We start from the raw sequence: 25581 nt of genomic DNA on the forward strand, positions 1-25581 counted from the left end.
ATACATGGAAAATTCTACCATGATAATATTCTGTTTTCTTTTTTCTGCTTCATCAAAAGTACAGTGTTGTGGGACCACTAGTTCTTGAGGTAACAGGACAAAGCACAAGTATGGACACATTACTCATTGTTCTCCAAAATAGACAGAATTGACCAAAAATTCATTCTGAGACCTTGCTGCATGGCTTGGCTGAATAATAGACTAAATGAACTGGAGGACTGTCATATTCTTACATTTTACCTTTATTTCCCTCTCGGTTCCCGCTTTCCTATGTGCCTAGAAACCTGTTACTACCTTTTCTCTGTTTTTCCAGTGGGAATAATGATGAAGACTGAAATGATTCCTATTTACTTTTTTATTTAAAAGGAAAAAAATAACTCAAATTACTAAAATCAGTAAGTGCTGGCAGGGAGAACTTGATGTTAAATTAACTTATGTCATTTCAGTTCCAGTTAATTTTGATCCTAATTCAGTATCTAGACCAAAATAAAACTTTCCTCCTAGGGGCTCACCACACATTCAAATTTCTGTGCCACTTAAAAGCAATCATATCACTTCATTTATTGAAATATATTCCCTTGGGTTTTGCACTGAAGGATCCCTGGCTTTGAGCCAGTAATGTTTGATATATTGCCAATTGGAGTTTGGCACATACTATATATAATCCTGTAAAAAGGCAGAATCTAAAATAGCTGAAAAACCTCTGTGTTGGTGCTGGAGGAAAATAGCTACAATTTCTTTTTGTGAGTAATAAATTGATATTTCTGTCTATTGAATCAATTCATATTTTAAGAGCACTACCATACCTTAAAAATAATGGGGATGTTTTTGCCCATTGGATTAGCATTGATGAAAGTAATCTTCAATGGCAAAGCATTAGATGTAAAATATGAACATGCCTATAGTAAAAGAAAAAGGGAAAACTAGTGAGCAAAATAAAGCAACCCCCAACCCCAAAAAGGCAAACATTTTTCCCAAAATCACAGCCCTTGCAGACTTTGTTGTATGAACAAATATAACACATATGAATAATTTTTATACTTTGGAACACAGAAACATATATATATTTAAATGTAGTCTATTAACTAGAGCCTTTACTTTGAAACCAACCAAGAAACCAGCGTTTTGACAGATTGTAAGTCTTCAACTATGCTTTTTCCTCAATGAACAGTAGTGATACGTTCGAGGTTTAAATGAACTAAGCAGTACATGAATTATTGTGCTTATGCTAGCCGGTTAGTAGATAAAAGTTAAATTTTATTTTAAAAACTTTATTTCCTTTCTGTTATTTTTACATTGCAGAATACTTTAAAGACAAATGGATAGTGAGTTAAGAAAGACTTCAGTTCAAATCTAAGCTTTATAACTCACTTGCTGTAAAGTGGAGGTAGTAACCCCTCCTTCATACATCTTTGTGGTAGATAAATGAACTAATGAATATCAAATATCTTTTACAGTGCCTGACATTAATCAGGTACTTTGAAAAATCCTTACTTTTTCTCTTTTAGTTAATGAACATTTTCTTGTTTTTATAAATAACAATACAACACATATTTAGTCTTCTCATTTACTGTAATTACACTTTCCATCTGCGTTTTCAGCTTTGTGATATTGACTACTTTTCACTCTACTTTCCTTGTTGCCTATTTTCCTTTTATTTTCTTACAACCGAGCACTGAAAAGCTCTATGTCTTTAGACTATGAGAGAGTTCATAATGACATTGAAGACTTAATATGAAGAAAGGAAAACAACTTGGTGCTTTCAATTTATCCACTTGGTAAAATATGAAATCAATGCATGTTGAAGGATCGGTTTGAACAATGTTATCTGCAAGAAGTCTGAAATTAGTAGAAACTGAGAGAAAATACTGACCGATCAACACAAATCTAACCCCAAATCTAACTAAACACAAACCCTTGCTTACACAATTATAAGCAAGAGTTTAAGAAATTGAAAGTAGATATTGGGTTAGTTTTGTCTTGCTAGGTCAGTAAGAAATAGATATTTTATAGATAAATATAGATGCTTTATCTATAAATAAGAATAGATGTTTTACCTTTAAATGAGAATAGATGTTTTACTGTTTTATGGGTGAGGATGCTTGTTAGACAATGAAATTCTGTTGCAAATGTCAGATAATTAGGGATCACATGACCATATATTATGATATTGAATTATCAAATTCTATATTAGGCAAAAAAATGAGTGTAGATCAGTGGCTTTGAAATTCTGCTCATTGATTTTGCGGGGATCTCTTTGAGTTATCCCAAGTTCAGGGAGGCTGAAAGCAAGGCTTAGCTTCTTTTTAACTATCATCCAGAGATGTTCTGCTTTTATTGTTTCATACCCTGGTTTTTACATGCAGTATATATTTGATTCATGTCAAAAATATATATTTAACAACTAGTATGCACGTTATATGCTAAAAAGGAGACATCATATTTATCTTCACAAAGCCTATATATGTTTATATACACACACACATTAAATTGAAAGTAATTCACAAGGGAGTTTATTGCCATTGAATAAAGCCACATTTTAAGAAAAAAATTTTCAGAGGTTAACTAGATCTTAAAGATTGTGAGAGGCATAGATTAACAAATAGGCAGAACCAAAGGTTTTCTAGATAGAAAAAGGCAAATAATAAGATACTAGATTGCAGTAATAAAGTAGATTGGAATTCCCATAGACAGAAAGAATTAATCAGAATCTTAGAGGAGGATTTTATGGCTATGGTATAACAAGATAGAAAAGTTGGAAGAAAGGAAGATATGATCTCTGTCCTTGAGAAGCACGCATTAATGACATAGATCTAAAAATTAGTTGAAAAAGACACCAGTAAGTAAATGAAATACCTGGTCCTTGTTTTCCCTGAGTAATGGGGAAGAATTGCATTCAGTTCTTCCCACTCTCCCACTTGGTCCATTCTTTAGTGATTTAAAAGGAAATAGGGAATAGTTCATTGTTATTAATGATTTGTGGGTAAGGATGGGAGGTAAAGGTTGAGAATCAGCTCAGACCTGAGCCCCTTGCCCTTTGTCTTTGAGAGCCATGCTTTAAGAAATGAATTGAGCCAGACCTGAGTGCTTCTCCCTAGCATAGTTGACTGATGGTGACAGAATGCTGATTAAAGGCTTTCCCATGCTCACTTCATTCAAAGGGCTCCTTTCCAGTGTGAACTCTCTGGTGTACTATCACCTATGAGCTATAATAGCTCACACAATCATATAACAGCTTTCACACAATCATTGCATTTATAAGATTTCTCCCCACAATGGGTTCTCTGATATACCATTAGACTGGCACTAATAAATGAAATATCTTCCCATACTCATTATATTTGTAGGGTTTCTCAATAGTGTGAATTCTCTGGTGTATAATCAGGTATGAGTTTTGATTACAGAATTCCATGTTTATCATATTTATAGGGCTTTTGGCCTGTGTGAACTCTCTGACACAGAATAAGACATTTACTCAGACCAAATGTCTTGTCACACTGCATTTAAAAGGTATGAATTTTCTCATAGTCAAGAAATTGAATCCTGCTACAAGGCCTCTCCAAACTGCCTCCCTTTAAATAAGTTTTTTTTATATGCTCCTCAGTGTGGAGGCTCTGATGTCAAATAAGACATTTACTTTGAATGAAGGCCTTGCAATATTCATCATGCTTACAAGTATCCTTCCCGGTGTGGATTCTTCAACTGGTTTCTGTTGGAACAGAGAGCTTCTGCATACTCATTTCAACTGTAAGTCTTCTCACGTATTTGTTCAATGGGACTGGAGAATAGAGTAAAATGTTTCCCAAGATGGTGTCACCTGGCCATGTCCCTCCTGTTCATTGTTGAACCCACAGGCGCCCAACCCTGTGTGAAGCAGAGCTAGTCAGAGCAAATGGAACAAGAGGGTGGCTCTACTTGGGACAGCTTCTGCAGGAAGATATTTACTTTGAACGAAGGCCTTGCAATAACTAACTGCCGGGTGCTGTGGGAAGGAGTGTGGTCCCACCTGTAGCAGTAGGAGTGGTGACTCCTGAGCAGCTGACCCCTGGCCCAGCTGGCTCACCTGCACATGCCAAACTTACATGTAATTTTAAATGAAAAAAAAAAAAAAAAATCACTGTTCTCCTTTAAAACAGCAGGCCAAGAAAGCAAAAGCAAAATAACAACACATGGACTCAGTGATCCCTGCTGTTCTTTCTACAATAAGCTACAGTGTCTTTTAAATGCTGAGTTCTTTTTTAATTTTTTAAATTAATTAATTAATTTTTAAAATTGATTTTAGGTTTTGGGGTACATGTGAAGAACATGCAAGATTGTTGCATAGGTACACACATGGCATCACCTATATCTGACGTTTCTCCCCACGCTATCTCTCCCCAACTCCCCACGCCCCACTGTCCCTCCCCTATTTACCCTGTACATGCTCAGCATTAGTCAAGAATACTGCTGATGATTAAAAAGTTGTGCAATTTTTTGAAAATTAGTAATGATTTGGATTTCAGCCCACACATATCTCAGTTTAAGCAATTCGAAGCCTTATTTTGTTACATTTCGAAATGTTTACGAAGCATATCAAAAAATTTGCAGGGAGTCTTACTAGTGGCAAAGTGACAAAGATGATGGTATTAAGTTTGTAGCAAAACATTTTACATTCACAGTAATAATGGTCTAATTTTTCTCCTAGTTATTGGGTTTTTTTTCTTGACTATCTTATGACTTAAGTAACATTTATTGTCCATGCATGATACCTTAACCTCTTCATTTTTAAATCTAACATATCAGTCATTTTCTCTGTAGTGTCTTTGTACTCTTGGGCTTTTGAGAAGGAGGATAATAAAACTTATTGGAAACAAGGAATAAAGAATGATTCTAAGTCAGAAAAGTTCCCATATGACTGAGGAGGTACCATATGACTAAGGATTAGGAAGAGAAGGCTTAGGAAGTTGTGTCTGACAATGCCAAGATGGGCTTTCCAGGTGTGAGTAAAATCACAAAATATATGACACTATGACATATTAGATAGGATGAATTTTAAATTGAATCCAAATGGAAATGTTTTAGCTAATGATTAATGTTTGTGTACCAGGTATGGTTACGCACATAGTCTGAAAAAACCATGAAATTATACCCAGCCTGCATGGGGTCACCAAATCAGTCATTTTTAACAAGTTAAGAAATTAATCCAGTGATATCTTCCTCTATTTTTTTTCACTGAACTGACGGATAGTTTGTTTCCAAATAAACAAACCATAAGATAAGGCCAACGTGATCCTTACTGGTCATAGTGCACCAAATGGAAAACACAATGTGAATGAATTCAATTACTTTTTCCTTAAAATAATTGCAATGTCAATTTATGAATTATTTTTGCCATTTTGAACATACAGAGTGAACTAGACTATACAAAACAGACATATTCAATTGATCCACTGAATAAGTTGACTAAGTTGACTTACATCATGATCAATCCCTTTTACACATAGGGCAGGGTTCAGAGGAAGATGACAAGTAGTTACATCTTGAAAGAACTCTTCTAGTCTGCCCATTTCTTTCTCCAGTACCTCCTGTAAAAAATCATTACAAAAGGATTTAAGAAAATGTAAAGAACTTGACTTTTCTTTCAAGTTATACTTTTCTTCTATTGATTAAATGAATTCTTGAATTCAGGGTTGCACACTTTGGTGACTTTGGGGTCAGGCAAGTGATATAGTCAGGCATGAGGAGACAGTGGGCTCAAGACAATAGGGCGTGTTGGAAAAATAGGGAACTAAAGCATGCATGCCCTTTCTAAAGAACCTTAAATTCAACTAAAAGTAAAAACCAAACAAAGCACTGTCCTGGTCCAACAAAACATAAGGGGTTGGACTTGACCTGTGTGGTCACCAGTTTGCAAACTCTGCTTTAAGTAATTATTAACATGATTCTGATAATTTTCTGAAATCTGAATGTGTGACTCTCCAGATTTACACTCAATATTTACACTCAATAGTAAAGAGTGCATTTTACAAAAAAAAAAAGTACATTAGTAACAACAATGACAAAAGGCAATTACATAATCCTGTCAGAAATAATATGTATGAACAAATAGTTTACTGGATGTCAATGAGTGTATTTCTGATATTTACTTCCTCCTACACTCCACTATACTCGTGGCAAGTCAGATATCACAAACAACACCTTTAAAATTGTGCACCCTATGACAAAACAGATAGGAAATAATAATTCATTACATAAGAGATTTAAAAAGCTTCTTTTAGTCCACTTTTACATATATACAACAGAGTACTATCCAATCATAAAAAAAAAAATGAGATCTTGTCATTTGCAACAACATGGATAGAACTGGAAGTCATTATGTTATGTACAATAAACCAGGCACAGGAAGACAAATACCACATGTTCTCACTCAGCTGTGACAGTTAAAATGTAAAACAATTAAACTCATGGAGACAGAGAGTAGGAGGATGGTTACTGGAGGCTGGGAAGGGTAGTCAGTGCAGCAGCAGGCAGGGAATAGTAAATGGGTATTAAAAAAGTAGTTAGAGTGAATTAGAAAGACTTACTATTTGCTAGCACAAGGTGACTATAGTAGAAAATAATTTATTTGTGCATTTTAAAATTAAAAATTAAAAAAAGAAACTTTTTGAGCCCCATGCGGAAGACAAGGATATCATATTACTAATGTTCACTCAGAATTCAAGAGTTTCTTAGCTTTTACTCCTGGCTCATTGGCAAATAATAGAATCTACAGCTCCCAGAATCCGGAAGAGCAAAGTGGAGAGACAAAAATTGCATTACAGCCCTCGGTGTGTGGTTGTTCTTCTTTGCCTCATCTAGACTTGGGTTTGCCTGGTGCATATCATAGAGAAAAATCTCTGCTCCCTTCATTTAAGTAAAATCTCTTCCCAGTTCATATTGTTACACTTAATTAGTGCTTTTTTAAGTAGAAAAAATAGTTATTAGTATCTTAAGTTGTGAGAAATTATTTTTTAATTGTGAGAAATTATAAATGCCTCTCCCACCTCTTGCTTCTCCTCTTCCTATTTTCTTATGTGAAGAGATGTTATAACAAAAGCAGCCACTCAAGTCAAGATAAATATATTTACCTGAGTGAATAATGTCAATATCACTCTGGTACTTGAAGAAATGATAAAAAAAAGGCAACAGAATTATTCAACTACAATGTGCATCTTAAACATGTGAGGAATTTTAAAACATAACAGATAAAGACCAAACCTTCACACTAACTTCTGTAAATTTTAAATCAATTTATTTTACTTGCCATAAACTTTCTGTCTACCATTAGAAAATAATTAATGAACTTGTATTAATATTTAAAAAATCATAGAACTGTTTTTCACATTGCTTATCATGTTATATGCCTTAAGGCTCCCCTGTGTACTGAGAGTTTATATATCTCCCATTTAAAAATAAATTTCAAACTTTTGCTTTTTATTTTCCATTTTCTCCCAGGAAGGTGAAGTAGCATAGTTTCTGGCACTTCTATTAAATGAAGTGACTTCCAGCAAGAAAAATCCTGGGTTGAGAAAGAATTCTGGGATACTTTGCCTACTACTATTTTTTATATCATTTTGTTGAAAATTCTTGTTGATTTTAGATTATAAGTGGAGAGAAACTGAGTTCCCTTGAGGACAAAACTCATGTTTTGATCATCTTTCTATCCTCACCCCTTAATCCATAGTAGGTACTGAATTGTTATTGAATAAATGAAGGTCCACTCTCTCCCTGCATCTAGAATGTTGAACTTAAGAAAAACTACATAATAGTGTATATCAGTATAGGCAACTAGTGATGTAGATAATTGAAAAGAGAAAATATTCTTCCATTAGATCAAGAAAAATAATAGCCAGGTCTATTATTATAAACACTGAGATAGAGGCACATATTTTGACTAGTATCCATTCATCTTAGTATAAAAATTACTATGATTCTTACTGCCATTGATTTATTTCATTTAATTCATCTTATTTGTTGCATAAAAAATGTCCTTTGCTAAATAACAACAACAACAAAGTGCCCTAAAACGTCTCCTCATGTATTTTTCCAAGAGTCTGAATTGTGCCGCCATAGTAACGTGATTACTTTATCAGACCTGTTTAGTCAAACTGCCTTTAAGTTGGTCTTTTCTTTTCAGGGTCTCTCGATATGGGTATTTAGATTTAAAAAAAAAAAAAAAACAAACATGTCCTGGTGATATACATTATCATTAACTTTAGAACAGTAGGTAGAAAAAAAAACTTGACTAAAGTAATTGATTTAAGTATCTTATATCTAAGTGTAGTCAAAGAATTTGCTTTCTAAACAATGAAATTAAAACTTAATTTAAACCAAAGTTTAAAGAAGTTTACCACCTGAAGATTAATATTTCAACAAACCTGTCTTCGATGGTCACCAGCAGACTTGACTTTTTCCCCAATATCTCCCAGAATTTTGATAAGTCTCTGCTCCTTGGAAAACTCATCACTCAAGGCTTTTCCTGCACAGAATTGGAGAGCAGCTAGTAGCTTCTGATACCAGCTTTTAAAATAAGCTTCATTCTCTGCATCCTTTAGCAGCCTGAAGGAAAGAGAGAGAAAAAAATTCTTGTATCTAAAGCTGATATTTTAACCACCTCCAGCCAGAACAATAAGTGCATTTCAAACTAATCTGTGGCTTTGGGCAATTTAGCAGGCTAGAATGGGGAAAATGTGGTTTATTCGTAGACAGTCATCAAGTTCCATCTGATAGTTAATGAGATTCCAACAGTGAGGAATCAATATGAGATCTGCCTTTCTTCATTTCAATTCACAACACACCTTTTCTTCTTTCAGTCCTCTTAATTCTGTAACACATACTTTTCTCAAGAACACGCTTTTCGACTTCTTAAAAAATGTGCAAAGAAGTTTAGAAATAGTTTTTAAAAGTGACTGTACTATATGGTGACTCAAACATCAAACCTAACTTTTTCTTGTTTCCTTCAGGTGATAATGCCCCCACACTGTCACAAACCCTTGTATTGTCTTTTTTCCCAGCACCTCTCCTGGACTACCTGCAGGAAAGTATTGTAAAGGCCAGAACATGGTTTTTTTTTTGTTTTCAGGCATATCTGGACTCAAATCCTTGCTCTCAAACTTACTAATTACTTAATTAGGCTGAGATTTTGCTTATTTATCTTAAGGTAATAACCCTAGGTCTATAGAGCTGTATAGAACATAGAATGAGGGAATGCATTTGAAAGTGCTGAGCACACAGATATTAGTCCATCTGTATCTCACAGCCTTCCCACATCAGCTTCTGTCTCTGCATGGAAGTCTGCTGCTATTATGAACATGGGAGGCATAAATCATAACGAAGTAAGAATATTTTGCAAGATAATTGAGCAACAACAAATGTTTGCCAATTTTACTTTCTATTATATCCTTAAAACACTGAAATGGAATTTTAAAAAGACTGATTTATTTAAATCTTAACTTCTCTCTAATTGATCTTTTAATCTTAACTGGTCTTTAGTTTTCCTCTTCTCTGAAAAATAATTAGTGTTCAACGAACTAAAAGAAAATTCTGAAAACTAAATACCCAAAAAAAAAAAAAAATTGACACAGCAGCCAAAAAAATATAGATGAGTTCTATTCTGCATGCCTAATTTTGCATCTCTATCCAATATGTGTTATGTTAGAGATACTCTAACAAATTATTTTCATTCAATGTTTTCTGTTGCTACACATTAAAGTTAAAAATCAGTTGAATGAGTCTGCAGTTTCTTAAGGTGAAGGCCTGTTCCTTTGTCATTATTAGAAGTCAACTTGTCTTTTAGTACTTCTTTTATTTTCTCAGAGGAAATAGAAAGTTTATCTATTTTAGAAGTAAATAATAGCTCTTATTTACTTCTGGGAAGCATTAAAACACACACACACACACACACACACACACACACCCCTCAAGAGGCTAAAGATGTAGTACCAGTAAAATACCCTCTATTGATACTTGGTTTATTTTCAGTTTAAGAACAGTAGCAATGAAACATTTTCCAACTCATTCCTATGATGAGATTTTGAAATGTAAAACAAGTAATAAATGGATCACATAATTCATTACCTGGAAGCTCTAAGAAAATGCACATTGGATGCATGTGAATGCAAAGCTGCAGATGCAAGCACACACATGTAAAACGTGAAGATGCTTTATGCAGAATTGTATATCACTCAGATTCTCATAGTGCTTGGAACACTGGTAATGTACCATTTTATAGTCTACATGGATTCACTGAAACTGGGAGTTGATTGTTAGAATATTTCTATATTGCATATCAGTGTTTGTCAGCACATTCATACACTTTGAATATTGGGATACTTGGATTTTTTTGAAGTATGTTTTTAACCTGATCTAGTACATAAATATAACTCTATGACTACCCAACTGCTATGTACATGATAAAAAGAAAAGTTTTGCAAAGATAAAGTCAACAATATTTTACCAAAATAATTAAAGAAATAATATATTTTAGTACTGGGGTGACAGGGACAGTCAAAATTGTTTAGATAATTTGTACGTATTCCCTTTTATTCCTTATTCTATTGAAATGAACTTGTTCTGTCATGAGCAATGCATTTGCTTCTCTCTGGTTCAAGGAGGAAAAACTCAGTTTGATTCCTTGCTCAAAATAAAATTGGGCAGGGGAGAGTCACAGAGAGAACATGTGGCCACATCCTAAAAAACATAAAAGCTAAGAAAATTTAGTGTATTCTGTTGTGATTATTTTCCTTGGAGAATATATCTCATTCAAACCTGGCATCCCTGCCAAGATTACATGTTCTCCTCGTGAGGTCTGGTTCAAGATCCATGACTTTACTCGACGTGTAAAGAGTTCATTTTTGTACACTGCAGAATTGAAATCATAGAGCGCTAAAGATGAGCACGAGAGGTCAATTATTCTATTCCTGTATTTTTCATCACAGACACTTTAAATGACAAGAGAAATTAACATGCCCCTTAATTTTAAACAACTATGGAAAAGGTTGAACTACAAAGTTTTGGGTGAAAGTTTACTCAGTTCTGTGTCAGTGACCTTCACTATAAGCAGTAAATCTTAAATGGTGTAGTTTTTATCCATTGCCTTTGTCTATAACATTGTAGAAAATAGTCACTCTTTTTTGAGGATTACAGAAATCCTTTTCAAAAGCTGCTGTAACCTGGGAGAGGCAATATTGCTTATGCCAAAAATGTTTAAAAATAAAAAGTGTAAGGTCAGGGGACTGAGAAGTACCAGGTAAGACTTGCTATTAAAAGATTGGGCTTTTAAGATGCAAGCAATGTGATTTTGCACAAACTGTGAGGCAAATCTTAAAATGCCAGAGACCTGTTTACCCTAATGTCTGCAATATCCAGCTGTGATTCAATTTGGTATTATTTTGTGCACATGCCTTAAGGCTTTATAAAGTGTAAGTTATGACAACATTAAAATGAGGATGAGTGCATAAAATCTAGATAATTAAAGAAGATTTTGACAGGATTAAGTGTGGTAGGCAGTAAGCAAGAGGGAAAGAAACATAACCCAGGTGACTGAGCACATTTTTTATAGGATATCATGGAGGTATTTGAGTTAAGTGAATTGTAGTGGACTCAGAGATACAGAGATAGTCACCAACCCCAGCTGGCATAGAGTGGAGATTTTCCTTGAAAATTAGAACTTTTCTACATTTCTTTATGCATGTAGCTGTTTCTGATCACATGATGAGGGATTTGCTAGAGCCACAGGGAAAGTACAAATAGTTCATATTCCATCAGTCTACCGGCAGGACAGAACAGAGTAATCACACCATCCCAGACCTCTTTGCCTCATAAACTCCTTCAATCCAAGTCTTAATTTTAGTTTTCAACAGGAGGATAGTCCACATCTTAGGGACTGTCCTAGAATTTTACTCACTTGTGTATTTTCTGTGGGTCAAGAGGGGAAATAACATCCAGTAATAGAAAAAAATTGACGAAAATGAGTGATTTCACATCACTCCAGGCTTCCTCTCCCATTTCATCTTGTATTTTTTGCTACTTTGTTGGGGCTGAGGTACGTGAATCAGGACACCAATTTTTAGTGAGAACAGGTGGATTCCAGAATATGACTTTTTCAAGTGTATTTAGAACTCTGGAACAAATAAAGAATAAAATTCAATGCCTAAAATATAATGTTAATTTTAAGATTTTAATAGTGTGATTAAGGGATGAAAAGCATGCCTATTTAGCAATACCAACTTTATTTTTACCTCTAAGTGCCTAAGAGATTTATTTAATATTTTCCTCAACTGAGGAACTTGATACATTATACACTCCTTGCAAAGATAATTGTTTTTTTCTGACTAGCCCATTTTTAGAATATTGATTTGCTCTTTCAGAAATAGCAGCACTAACGTGAATTTTACAGATAAAAAGCATTACATGGGGCAAGTCTGCAGATATGCAAATTCCAATCAGTATTCTGCAATATGTGTTTATGAGTAAACTACTTTGTCACAACTCAAATATAAAACTGTTTACAAAGGAAACAAGTTCAGAAAATTATTAAGTCCATGTTTTAGACGTTGTATACGTTTTTAGTACACTTAAATGTATGAAAGGAACCCATAAGGCATGAAACTGACTTGGGTTTTTACCCCTACTATAATTTACAAGGCTAATCATTCTTATAACTTCCAAAGTAGTCTCTTTGGAATGTTATATATTCATAATGTTCCCACTGTTCTTACACTGTGCGGTAGATTTCATTACTGTTCTCAGCTCCATGTTTTCTCCTCTGTAGAAGATTATACATCTAGACCCTTTATTATGTGACTTTTGGTACCTTCCGGTAGGTAGAATTTACTTCTTTATCCCTTGTCAGGTTGGCCATGTGATTTGCTTTTGTCAGCAGAATGTGACTGGATGTAACCTATGCTCATGTCCATGGAGACGCTTTAAATGGGCTATTGTGATTTGGTTTGGCTTCTTGTTTGATTTAATTTTGTCTCTGCTTTCTTCCAGAGAACAGCATGTCCCAGTAGGGGGCTGTTCCTTTAGTCCCGGAATGAGAAGACAATGTGGAGCCAAACTGATCACTGATGCACAGAGTCAGATGGAGCCAAGCAGGACGACAGCAAGCCTGCAGCCTGAGTCCTCCGTGAATGAGAAATCAATAAAACCAGGGGTTGTTTGTTGCTATGGTAAAAACTAATGAATATGCCAACTTTCTTTGTTTCTCTTTTCTTTTTCCACTTGTTTGTTTGAGTTGCCTTTAGAATGCAAAGTATATTTTTAAAAACATTCTCAGGGGTATCCCTGAGGATATTTGGGGGCGAATCTAATTACTGAAAATAAATAAGTCATCTGGAGCCAAGTCTGGTGAAATAGACAAATAGTCAATTTGAGTATACTATTTCAGATCAAAAAACTGTAAAAGTAATTAACATGGCTTTTTTCACAGATCATAAAAAGTCCCCAAAGGTATTCCAAAAATGATTTGATCCAGCTTATTTGGACATGTATATTCTGTGACATTGCTAAAATTTTGTTATTTTATTACTACTAACATACTTCTTGACTCATCTAAATGTGTGAATAGGCCTATGTACCATCTGTTGCATTGTCTAGCCAAGTGTCTGAATATCTGATAGGAGACTCTCTCTGAGTAAAAATGTTATACTAGTAAGTGCAACAGGGCAAAGGCAAACTATTTTAGGGTTTACATAACACAGGGCTAAACAAACGGTCTGACGGCTGAAGGCAATGAAAGAGACGGTACATGTGGCTGTTTTGGGGAGCTACCCTAATGGCAACAGCTGAGGACTGAAATGGCTGCAAAGGGGCCAGTGTCTTTGGATGAGGGAGCATCTGTATTAGCATGTCGAATGTTTCTTTTCCTTGTTGCTCTGGGGTTGCCCTGGAGTTGGCTACCAAGACCTAAGACTGAAGAAAAGGGATAATAGGTACTCTATATTTCAAGAGTGTGGCCAAAATTGACAACAAGAAGATAAAACAAGTAAACAAAAAACCAATTAGGGGTTAGATGACTCTTCAAGGCTTATTAGGAAATGATGAAATGGCTATGGTAAAACAAGCATTACCTCCTCTACATATTTGCAGGTGAGGTGTTTGAGAGTCATGAGTCATTAGCCCAGTGAGAAACAGAATGAGTCCACAATGTTCACTTATCCGTTCAAAGTCCCATGGAGAAGGAAGCTCAAATTGAGCCATTTATAATGATTTCAGTGTATGCAATACAAGACTGTTACCACTGTTACCCCAGTTTAGACTTCTGCTCTCAAAGAGAGTTTGTTGATTTTTTCCCTAGGCTTCTGTGAACATGAAGAAAATGCAAGGCCAGGATGGAGAAAATGGGTGGCAAAGGAGCAGCCTGTGTTCCTGTACTCCTGCAGTTTGATAAAGCAAGGGTTTGTGGGATGGATGTTACTCAAAGTTTAAATAAACTCATGGAAGGTAATTATATGTGATCCACTCTTTATATAGGTAGAAGCTGAGACAGAGTCAAATCTCCTGGTGGGGAGGTTCTCCAAGGCTGCCCAAAGACTCACCATGGTAACCTCAAGGTAGCCAGCTTTGACAGTGAATCTGCAGGGGACCTTGGTGGAGAATCTGAGCTCACAGAGAGGGGATCGCAATTGCTTGCCCTATCAAGTGTGAGGGTCACTTTTCTCTTTCTCTTTTCCTCCTACTCATAGCTAAGAAAAGTTAGAGCTAAAAGAGAAAGAGAAGAAGAGTGAAATAACAGATTGTATCTTCTTTTCCTAAGCTAGATCTTGGCTAGTATTGGAGTCTGGGGGTGAGAGGTGGGTGGGGTGGATGGGGTAGGTGAGGCATCTGTTAAATTAGGGAAGAAAATAAAGTTTTAAATTGGACAAGATGGGTTGAAGTATCTTGTTGTCTAAGAGTATATATGAGGAAACTATAGATTCTAGCCTGGTTTTAATTAGAAAATGTGAAAGGGCAAAGGTAGTATTTTTAAAATTATTAAAAGTTTTGAGACCTACTATGCTCAACCAGTTTAATAAAAACTAGGTGAGACAGTTAAAAATCTAAGAGTCAGAAAGAAATGCAGCTTCAGGAAATGTCCTGATTTCACTACAGGTGAGAAAATCCCTAAGATGCAGAATAAGGGGGATCTCATTCTGGGAGAGTAGAATTTAGGGGAACCTTGACCCAAAACTCTTGTGAGTCAGGCTGAGATCATTCTCTTTGCCTCTCTTTATTCCCTCTTCACCACTTACTCCTCCAGATCAGGGCTTTTTTTGTTTAGTTTCATTGGTGGATGATCATGGCTAAGCAATGAACTGCATTAAAAAAAACAACTAGTTTATTTAGTAATAGGTTATTAATGCTGCATATATATGAATATGTAGGTATATATTTACTATTATAATTAGTTGTTTGTCGTAATATTCAAGTAAAATTCTTAACAGTTATGGTCAGTCACATATTTAATGATAAGCTTAAAATTAGCGATAGATGGTATCTATTTGTGTAAACACTTACAATGAAGGTTACTGTTACACAGCAGTGTTGCACTGAGGGTCAGCTGGGAGCTACCAAGGGAAAAAACTATTTTGAGCAGATAAGTTTCCCTGAAGTTTCCTGCACCTATAATAAGAAAGCAGAGTTCCTTGCATTCATCTCACAGAAAAGCATGGTCAACACAGGAGCCTGATGCAGGATATGTGAGCCCCCAGACTGGGGCTTAATCTGGGAGGGTTCTTGGCTTCACCCAGGGAAGAATTCAAGGGTGAACCAGAGGTGTTAGCAACTTTTATTAAAGCAGCAATCTAGAGTAGCAGCAGAAGTATTGCTCCTTGCAGAGCAGGGCTACCCACAGGCAGTGTTTCCAGAGTGGCAGTTCAGAGGCAGTTTTGCAGCCATATTTATACCCACTTTTAAATATATGCAAGTTAAGGGATGAATTATGCAGAAATTTCTAGAAATGGTGTCATCACTTTCACATCATCAGGTTGCTGCCAAGGAAAGGAGTGGTAACATTTAGGTGTTGTCATGGCAATGGTGAACTGACATGGCACACTAGTGGACATGTCATATAGAAAGCTGCTTCTGCCCCATTCTTGTTTTAGCTAGTCCTCAGTTTGGTCCAGTGTCTGAGCCCCACCTTGAGTTAAGGCTTCCCTCCTACCTCAAGCCTACATGTAAATACATAAAACTCCTTCCAGCCTACTCATATGTTAACATGTAACATACGTTCACATGTTAAATTTATTGAATCATGCGATTTAAGAGCAGGGACTGTCCTCCTCTTTGCGTTATAATGCACACTTACTGCTTTAGTATGTTATTTTATTTATCATTTTTCTAAATTAACTTCTCAGCTTGAATAGCTTACAGTGACCCCCTCTCCCTCCACCACCACACTCTGCATATATGCTTTTTAATTATACATAAAAAAGAAACAGTTGGAATTTTAGCCCTGGGCACACTTTGAAAGACACAGCTATCTATGAGGCCCTCCTGTATCCTGTCTCCCTTTTTGCACATTTTGTTTTTCTCCTTTTCTGATCTCCAAGAATGCCTTGGCTCCAGCTGCTCTTCCTTTGTCAAAAAACACCAGCTTGTTCTGCTTTCTTCTGTGGTGTCCTGGGCTTCCAAACAGTCAGACACACTTGGATCTGAATCCCCAGTGCATTGGCTGGGTGGTTTTGGGCAAATTACTCCTTCCCACTCCAACCAAACACATTTTCCTGAGTGTTAGTATACTCATATTCTCAGTGGGATAACATTACAAGAGCCTGGAGCTGAACAACACTTTGAGGTAATTTCTCCCACTGTTACATTTATTAGGCAAGGACACTGAGCGATCAAGAAACTTGACCAAAGACCTATGACAAAAGCCCAGCTTTCTGGACCACAACTCAGGGCTCCTTGCAAAGCACCACATTCTATGTTCTAAAATCCATTGAATCATGATTTGGAGGACTGTTTTCTACTTTCACCAATTCTGGCAAGAAACTGCAGGCTTTGGTTCTTCACTTTCCTCCTCTGTCAAATGTTGGAGTTGGTGAGGTTTAGTAAGCTTCCCTCCAGCTCCAGGGCTGTATAATTTTTTTCTTTTATGAGATTATCAAGCATTTACTCTATGCCAGGTGTTTCTGAGGATTTTGCTTAACTGGGTAAGGCAATCCTTACCTCAGTTCCGGGCAATATGATTTCTTCCTTCTCACAGACAAGGATATTGTGGTTCATAGAGGTGGAGTAATTTGCCCAAAGCCACCCAACCAATGGACTGGGGATTCAGATCCAAGTGTGTCTGATTCCCCAGCCCTTGCTTTTCAGACTCATGCTGTGCCACCTCCTGACGTCTTAACATGGAAACCAGCTGAGGGGTTAGCCAGAGACTCCTCTGCAATCTAGGAATCATCTTCTGTCACCTTCCCGACCTGTTTTTCTTTAATCTCTTTCTCTTGCTTCCTGGCTCCTAACACTCTGAAGCCTCATGTTCGCCAGATTGTCTTCTTTCTTTACAAAGTTTTCATTCCAATTTTATATTCATGTGTATGTGTATGTGTGTGTGTGTGTGTGTGTGTGTGTGTGTGTGTGTGTGTCTGTATGACTGGATCTCACTCTATTGCCCAGACTGGAGTGCAGTGATATGATAATGGCTAACTGAAGCCTTGATCTCCGAGCCTCAATTGAACCTCCCACCTCACTCTCCTGAGTAATTGGGACCACAGACATGCACTGCCACATCTGGCTAATTTTTAAATTTTTTGTAGAGGTCGGGTCTCCATATGTTGCCTAGGCTGATTGGGAAGTCTTGGACTCAAGCAATCTGGCCTTGGCTTCCCAAAGTGTTGGGATTATAGGCATGAGCCACCATGCCTAGCCTTAAATATAATTTAGTATAAAATATTAATAAGCAGGGATACTTTTCTCTCCCTTACACAGCCTACAAAAATAATAGAATTGTGGAATCTATTCTGATGATGCAAATTATACACCTGACTCACTTCTCCTCCACTCCTCCTTCACTTGAGAAAGTGGCACCAACATCACAGTTTCAAAGGGTCTAGCCTTTTTTTTTGGTTTATTTAGACAAATGGCAGTCGGTAGTGTTGGGAGAGTATATGGGAGAAGAAGCTGCATTGAAAGTAGCACACTGATTGCATTTGGGAACCTAAAAATCCTAGTGAACTGCACACACGCAACAGATGTGCTTGAACTACCCATTTTAATTGGGCTTGGGGTTCAAAATAACTCAAAATGTAGCAGAAAAGAAATGGGGAGTCTAACATCAGCACACGTGCCATAATAAAATTAATTCTGCTTGACACATAATTAATGCTGGAATCCATGCCCATGGAATTTTAAGTCAGTTCAATAGGTGTCTATAGTTTCCCTTACTCTTTGAAAATGTGGTTCTGAACTGTGTGCCCAACTTGGTCCTTTTTTTAAAAAAATTCTTTTTTCTTCTAAATACATGTATGGTTACTTTAAAGGCAGTGTAAGCATCTTTTTCATAAAGTATCCTTAACAAAATTTCTTTTAACAGCAAGGCAATTCCTTTGCTATATGAATGTTTCATAAGAATAGCAAACTAATAATAAAATTCCTCTTTACCCCTCAGCCTTTTGTTCTTGTACAGCCCTCTTGTGAAAGCTGGATAATCATCATATTGTGCAGTGAACAATTCATGTGTTTGAACACAGCCAGAGAGGCAGTTTGGTTGGTGCAAGGCGAAGCTGGCTTTGAAATACCTAGTTTCCCTGAAACCTCAGCTTCAAATCACAGCTGGGGCAGGTGCTTCTCCCTTCATTCTTCAGAGTCACAAACAGTGTGGTTCATTCTGTAAAGGTATTAAAGGTTTCCTGGGACATTATCCATAAGATTTGGAGTTGTGTTTGATGTCCTGAGAAAATTTCTGCAACATTCTCGTTCATTGTCATGAAAGAACTGCTTATCCCTTGAAGTTGGCTAGTGCCATTTAACCTCATTCATTCTGGCAACTCAGTAAGAAATTAGTATTGTTCTATGAGGCCTCAACAACCTACCTGGCAAATTTTCTGTTGATTTATGTTATGCTGTTGTTGCTATTGTTGTTCAGCTTGTATCTTGTAGGCAGGGATAATTGTCGTGTTCACTATATCACTTCATTTCAAATGCTCTGTGTGTGACCACACAAGCAACTTAACAGTTCTAACCCCAGCCTTTCCATTTGTAAAATGGTGATAATCATGTCTGTCCTGTCATTTAATATATGTTTTTGTTTTGGACAGAATTATGTCCCCTCCCAAAATTCGTATGCTGAAGCCCTAACTCCCAAGGTGACTGAATGTGGAGACAGAGCCTCTAAGAAGGTAATTAAGGTTAAATGAGGTCATAAGATTGGGGCCCTAATCCCATATAGGGCTGGTGTCCTCATGAGCAGAGGGAGAGCCGCCAAGAGAGCACATGCACACAGAGAAAAGGCCATGTGAGGACACAAGGAGAAGGTGTCTGTCTACAAGCCAGGAAGAGGCCTCACCAGGAACCATGCTTGCTGGCACCTTGATCTTAAATTCCAGCTTCCAGAACTGTGAGAAAATACATTTCTGTTGTTTAAGTCACCCAATCTGTGGTATTCTAGGAAGCCGTAGCAGACTGATACAGTTTCCAACTTAGAACTCTTTTTTTTTTTTTTTTTTTGCAATCCAGACCACATTCATCTATTTATATAAGATAGCACGCTTAAATTTTCCTAAGGCATTTTAACCTTAACACGTCTAATGTCATCATTCTTCTCCCCAATACCTGCTTATTCACCTGAATTACTCATCTCCATGAATAGGATGGCTAGCCTTCCCTCACCCTAACTAAATATGAGGCTGTTATCCTTGGCTCTTCTCTCACCTTCATCCCCAACAAGCTTTTTACCACATCCTATCATGTTTACCTTCAAAATAGCTCTCAAATTTAGGTACCTTTTTTCTGTTCTTGCTGACAGAATTTAACTGAGGCCTTCATTTCTGGTGCTTAATTTTCCCGTTACCTCTGATTTTTTTTCCTGCCCTCCCTTCCTTTTTTACTTAGTTTAATGAAATAATGAAATCTAACTCTAGAGATTAAAATCACCTAGACTTCGGGATAAAATAGAAAATCTTAGTGTAACAAATAGGGCACTCATGATTTGTCTCTCTCAGGTCTTTAAGTCTCATCTCTTATTTCCAATCATGTTCCTCCATGCCAAACATAAAGTACGACCTCTGGTAACTTGATCTTCTTAGCTTTCTCAAGCTGTAATGCTTTTTCCTTGCCCCATCCTCTGTTTCTGAAATGATGCTTCCATCCAACATCTGTGTATCTTTTAATGTTCAACTTAGCATGTTTTCCAAAAAGCTTCCTTAGATTTCAGGCTTGGGCAGGTACGCATTATCTTCCCCCCATACTTTCCTCTTTTCATTGTTCTTATTAACATTTAGTTTGTGTTTTGTTTGTTTTTTGTTTGTTTGTTTGTTATTTCTTACAGAGTCTTGCTCTGTTGCCAGGCTGGGGTGCAGTGGTACAATATCTCAGCTCACTGCAACTTCCATCTCCTGGGTTCAAGTAATTCTCCTGCCTCAGCCTCTCGAGTAGCTGGGACTACAGGTGCGCGACACCACACCCAGCTAATTTTTGTATTTTTAGTAGAGATGGGATTTCACCATGTTGGCCAGGGTGGTCCTGATCTCTTGACTTTGTGATCTGCCTACCTCAGCCTCCCAAAGTACTGGGATTACAGGCATGAGCCACCATGCCCAGCCCTTATTTTGTGTTTTTTTTTTTTTTAAACTATGTTTTAATTTGAAAAAAATATCTTTTTCCTACTAGACTTTAAATTCTTTCAGGGCAGTACTGTAACTTTATACCTTGTGGCTTAACAGTTTCTGATTGTGACAAACTAGGCAGTTAATATTTCTTGAATAAACAAATTAAATACTACTATATAAATAAATCCCATCTTCCTAAAATTTCTTTTATTTATTAAAATTTTGGAATATGAGCCCAAACTAACCTAATAATAGTTTGAGAATTATAGAATCCTAAGAAATTACATTTTCACATGTTATTTCTTCTAATCTCCTAAGAGTTTTCATATTATACATATACATGCATATATTTATTAATGTATACATTAATTATGAACTGTTTAAAATGAATTTATATTTGAGAATTTTGAAAGATTCCAAGCAAATTCTAGAGTTTCTCTATTACAGTGTGATTTGAGGATTCAGATCATGGGGGAAAAAATTGGTGGAATTGTTACCATTTAAAAATAATTGCATAACTCAATGAACTTAGTTGTTTAATCCTCATCATTGGTAAAGTTACATTAGCTAAGAGTCATCCCACAAAGTACTTTTCTATCGGATAAGCCATGTCATTTTAGAATGGAACATTTTTGTAACTCAGGGGAAAAAATTACAAATGTAAGAAAAAAAATGATGTGTATATGTGTGTGTGTGTTGGGATTGGGGGTGAGACTGAGAGAGAGATTTTATTAAGTAATCCAAACATTTATTTCTAAAGAATTTTCAAAAGCCTGATGTAAGAAGTTTAGATTGACTGCTACTAACAATGTTGGTGCAAAAAAAGTCAGACTCTAAAACCCAGTCTTATTTAAGATATAAGCAATTATAAAAATAATCAAAAAAGGTGGCAATATCTACCAAAGTTAAAATACCCTATAACAATCTATGTGTGGCCTTTATTCCTATTGTTATTTTCATTTTTGCTCCTCTTTAGAAAGAAGTCTTTTCACACTGGACCGTTAGGTTTTTGAGTTCTGATGAGAGTCTCCCTTCATAATTATCTTTTAAGAAAAGTTTTAAGAGCCTTGCTTTAATGAGACTCTTTCTTTGTCTTTGAAATCATCAGTAGAGGTTGGATGATAGTGCTTAAAGGGCAGATAACTGAAATTGCTTTGGAATTAATTGGTTAGCAATTTTCTTTTTTTCTGACCAGAAAAAATAGGACAAGTAGTTTACTGTTCACATTTCTTAGAAAATGGCATTCACTCTACTAGAATTTAAAAATCATTCACTGGAATTAGGAATCAAATATTTACATGGTCTATCTTTGGAAGGATTCCAATACTGTTCCTAAAATAGTATTTTTCTCTATGTTAGTATTTTATATTGGACAAATTCAATAATGCTTAACTTATCTTCTTCTTCTTATACTTTAACATTTTCCCTTGTTTTCTTGATTCCAATCAACAACGGAACAAATTAACTGGCTTATTGTAGTGCTTTTCTAATTACATTGTAATGATTTTTTATTTTCACAAATTGGGAAATAGACTAATGAGATGGTACATTTTTGATGAATTTTGCTTGTTTTATTTCCCAAGAATTCTAGAAAGGTATAAATACACAGGGAATTCAGCAAAAGAAAGTTTCTTGTTTTCACATGGTAAATTCTGCTTCAGGACATCTCATTACCAGTTCTGTTTATCTCTCTTGGATTGGTATTATCTGTGTCAATTTAAAAATTCTATCATCAGTTTTAAGGCCTTGAAATATAGGCAAAGAACAGGCTAAGGAGCTGGCTATATCTGAGTTGGAAACATGGTTGGACCATTTAAAGGCTGTGTGACTTTTGGTTCCTGACTTAACTTCTCTGAGTCTCAGTAGTACCTAATGATACTTAATTGACAAGGTTTCTGTGATGATTTTTTTTTTTTTTTTTTTTTTTTTTTTTTTTTTTTTGAGACAGAGTTTCGCTCTTGTTACCCAGGCTGGAGTGCAACGGCGCGTTCTCGGCTCACCACAACCTCCGCCTCCTGGGTTCAGGCAATTCTCCTGCCTCAGCCTCCTGAGTAGCTGGGATTACAGGCACACGCCACCACGCCCAGCTAATTTTTTGTATTTTTTTAGTAGAGACGGGGTTTCACCATGTTGACCAGGATGGTCTCGATCTCTCGACCTCGTGATCCACCCGCCTCGGCCTCCCAAAGTGCTGGGATTACAGGCTTGAGCCACCGCGCCCGGCCAATGATTTAATGATATAATTAAGAACGGTACCTAGTGAAAGCGTGATATTAATATCTGCTCAATAATAATAGTAGTTGTTGTTCTTGGTATTCACAAAATAGGCAGTTTGAATACTAGCTCAGATTGTTCCAGATTTCCTAAATATTTTTGGTGTGTGGCTCATTTTACCAAAATGTTTTGCCAAATATGACCCAATGAAAAACTTAAACTTTCCTCCATCAAAATACCTGCTAAATTAAAAGTATTACTTATTTTATGCTATTTAGCCCACATACTCAATTTGACAAAAACAATTAAGAAAAATGGCAGAGAGCTTTCTCAACTGTTTAAGACAAATCTGGTTTGAAGGATATTCAAGTCTGTACCTTCAATTAGTTTCATGTCATTGTCAAATGCATCAGTGAAACAACTACTGTAATAAAAATCAGAATAAATATATAATAATCATAACAATAGCAGTAAGAACAGTAATCTAGAATTGCAGGCATTCTACTGCAATGTTACTTTTACTAAGAACAAAGATAGCTGAACACTTTTCTTAGCTTCTCAACAAGTACCGAATGGTTACTCTAGATGCATTACTTCTACCTGACCCTTGTCACTGGGATGGTTGTTTCAATATTTGATCTGAATTGGCAGAGCAGGCAAAGAAGTAGCAACATGAGCACCAGCTAGAAATCAACACTGGGGACTTCAGTACCATATAAAAGGTCCAGAGACTGGTCCAAATACATAGGGCATGTTATCTTTTGATAAGACACATGTGCTATCACTTCTAGATTAAAGTTCGTATAGTATTGCAGAATTATTTTTCAGTGTTTTTCCGAGCATGTGAAATTAAACAACAATAACAAAAACAAACCTATGAACATAATCTGTAAATCACACCTGTACTCTGAAAAGATTTATGAAAATAATCTAGTTTAGAAATTAAAAAAAAAAAGTTGTAAAAGCAGTACACATTTTTGAAGCAAAACTTGACTTAGAACCATCTTCCTTCCTCAACATGCACCCCCAGGAGAAAAAAGATAAAAAAGGATTTGCTCTACTGACAGGGTAGTAGGCAGCCTGGAGCACTGCTTGCTTTGGTTTCCCCTTTCTCACTCTGAGAGCACTCGAATGAACCTTGTGATTTGGAGAAACACTTTTTTTTTTTTTTTTTTTTTGAGACAGAGTCTCACTCTGTCGCCAAGCTACCGTGCACTGCAACCTCCACCTCCCGGATTCAAGTGATGCTCCCGCTACAGCCGCCTGAGTTGCTGGGACTGTAAATGCGCACCACCACACCTGGCTAATGTTTAGCATTTTAGCAGGGACTAGGTTTCACCGTGTTGTCCAGGATGGTCTCAATCTCCTGACCTTGTGATCCGCCTGCCTTGGCCTCCCAAGGAGAAACCCATTTTTAAAAAAACACGGGAATAGGCCCCACATGGTTTCTCACTCATGTAATCCAAGCCCTTCGGAAGGTGAGGCAGGCGGATCACAAGAGAGGCTGGGAGTTTGTGACCTGCCTGGTCAACATGGTGTGAAACCTCCTCTCTACTAAAAATACAAAAATTAGCTGGGTGTGGTGGTGTATGCCTGTAATCCCAGCTACTCGGGAAGCTGAGGCAGGAGAATCGCTTGAATCCGGGAGGGGGAGGTTACAGTGAGCTAAGATCCTGCCACTGCACTCCAGCCTGGGCGACAGAGTGAGACTCTGTCTCAAAAAAAAAGTTGGAGTAGATAAACTTTTCTGTTTTTAGAGGGGCAACAATTGAGGCCAACAGAGAAAAAATTACTTGCTGTAGTTCAGGCAAGTATTTTATTTATTTTTTCAATGAATATGTATATATATAGAAAATACTAAATGCCTACATAAACCCTGATGATACAGTGAAGTGACTAAGACTCTACTGATCATGAGGGTGATCGTGAGGATCAGAGTTTACGTTATAGCTGGGAGTAGGGAGTGGGAGACAATAAACATACAAAAATGAATAAGCAGACAGGTTAGAAATGTGATACAACATGATCGGAACAGGACCTTTAGGTAGCTGATAAGTACGGCCGGTTAAAGAATGTCTTTGGACACAAATCCAGAGTCCAGAGAATACTACTAAAATATTTATAGATGTTTACTTTCTAAGAGGTGCTGATTTTAAAATAAGGATACATTAAGCAAAAGTGAAAGAATTATAAATGAATAATTATAATCACTTCTTGAATTAACTGAATGACTGCTTAATCTGTTTCTTCTTTTCCTATTTTTATACATTTGAACATTTTTTAATCAAGAAAAGCAGAAAATCCTTTCAAATTTGAAGATAAAAAGTTGAATTTGTTTCCATTTTGGATAAGTTAGGTGACTGAGAAAGTTCAGTGTAGTAGTTTAAAATAATAGAACCAAATTTCTTACATCCTACTAAAAGCACTCAATTCTGATCTTTGTAAGACAGCATCTAATTTGATATAAATGGAGTCTGTTATGAATTTATAGATCTTTCATTATTAATATCCAAAGATTAATAAATATTGATTATTGACTATGGGTAGCATATTTTACTAGACATTATGAAAAAGCCATTGAAGCATAAGAATTTCTAGCTCT

At 36.3% G+C, this 25581-nt stretch overlaps 1 protein-coding gene across 3 annotated transcripts in view; it reads right to left on the bottom strand.

Moving 5' to 3' along the window:
- PIK3C2G (phosphatidylinositol-4-phosphate 3-kinase catalytic subunit type 2 gamma) overlaps positions 1-25581 on the bottom strand; it is a 381818-nt gene that overhangs the window by 141754 nt on the left and 214483 nt on the right. For all 3 annotated transcript variants that reach the window (XM_074403237.1, XM_074403236.1, XM_039461721.2), the window contains exons 19-21: positions 8397-8577; positions 5457-5564; positions 807-899 (exon numbers count right to left, since the gene is read on the bottom strand). In XM_074403237.1, coding sequence (XP_074259338.1) covers positions 807-899; positions 5457-5564; positions 8397-8577 — 382 coding nt within the window. The remainder of the gene's footprint in view (positions 1-806; positions 900-5456; positions 5565-8396; positions 8578-25581) is intronic.

The sequence above is a fragment of the Saimiri boliviensis genome, chromosome 7, assembly GCF_048565385.1.
Source record: "Saimiri boliviensis isolate mSaiBol1 chromosome 7, mSaiBol1.pri, whole genome shotgun sequence".
In the NCBI taxonomy this organism is placed as follows: Eukaryota; Metazoa; Chordata; class Mammalia; order Primates; family Cebidae; genus Saimiri; species Saimiri boliviensis.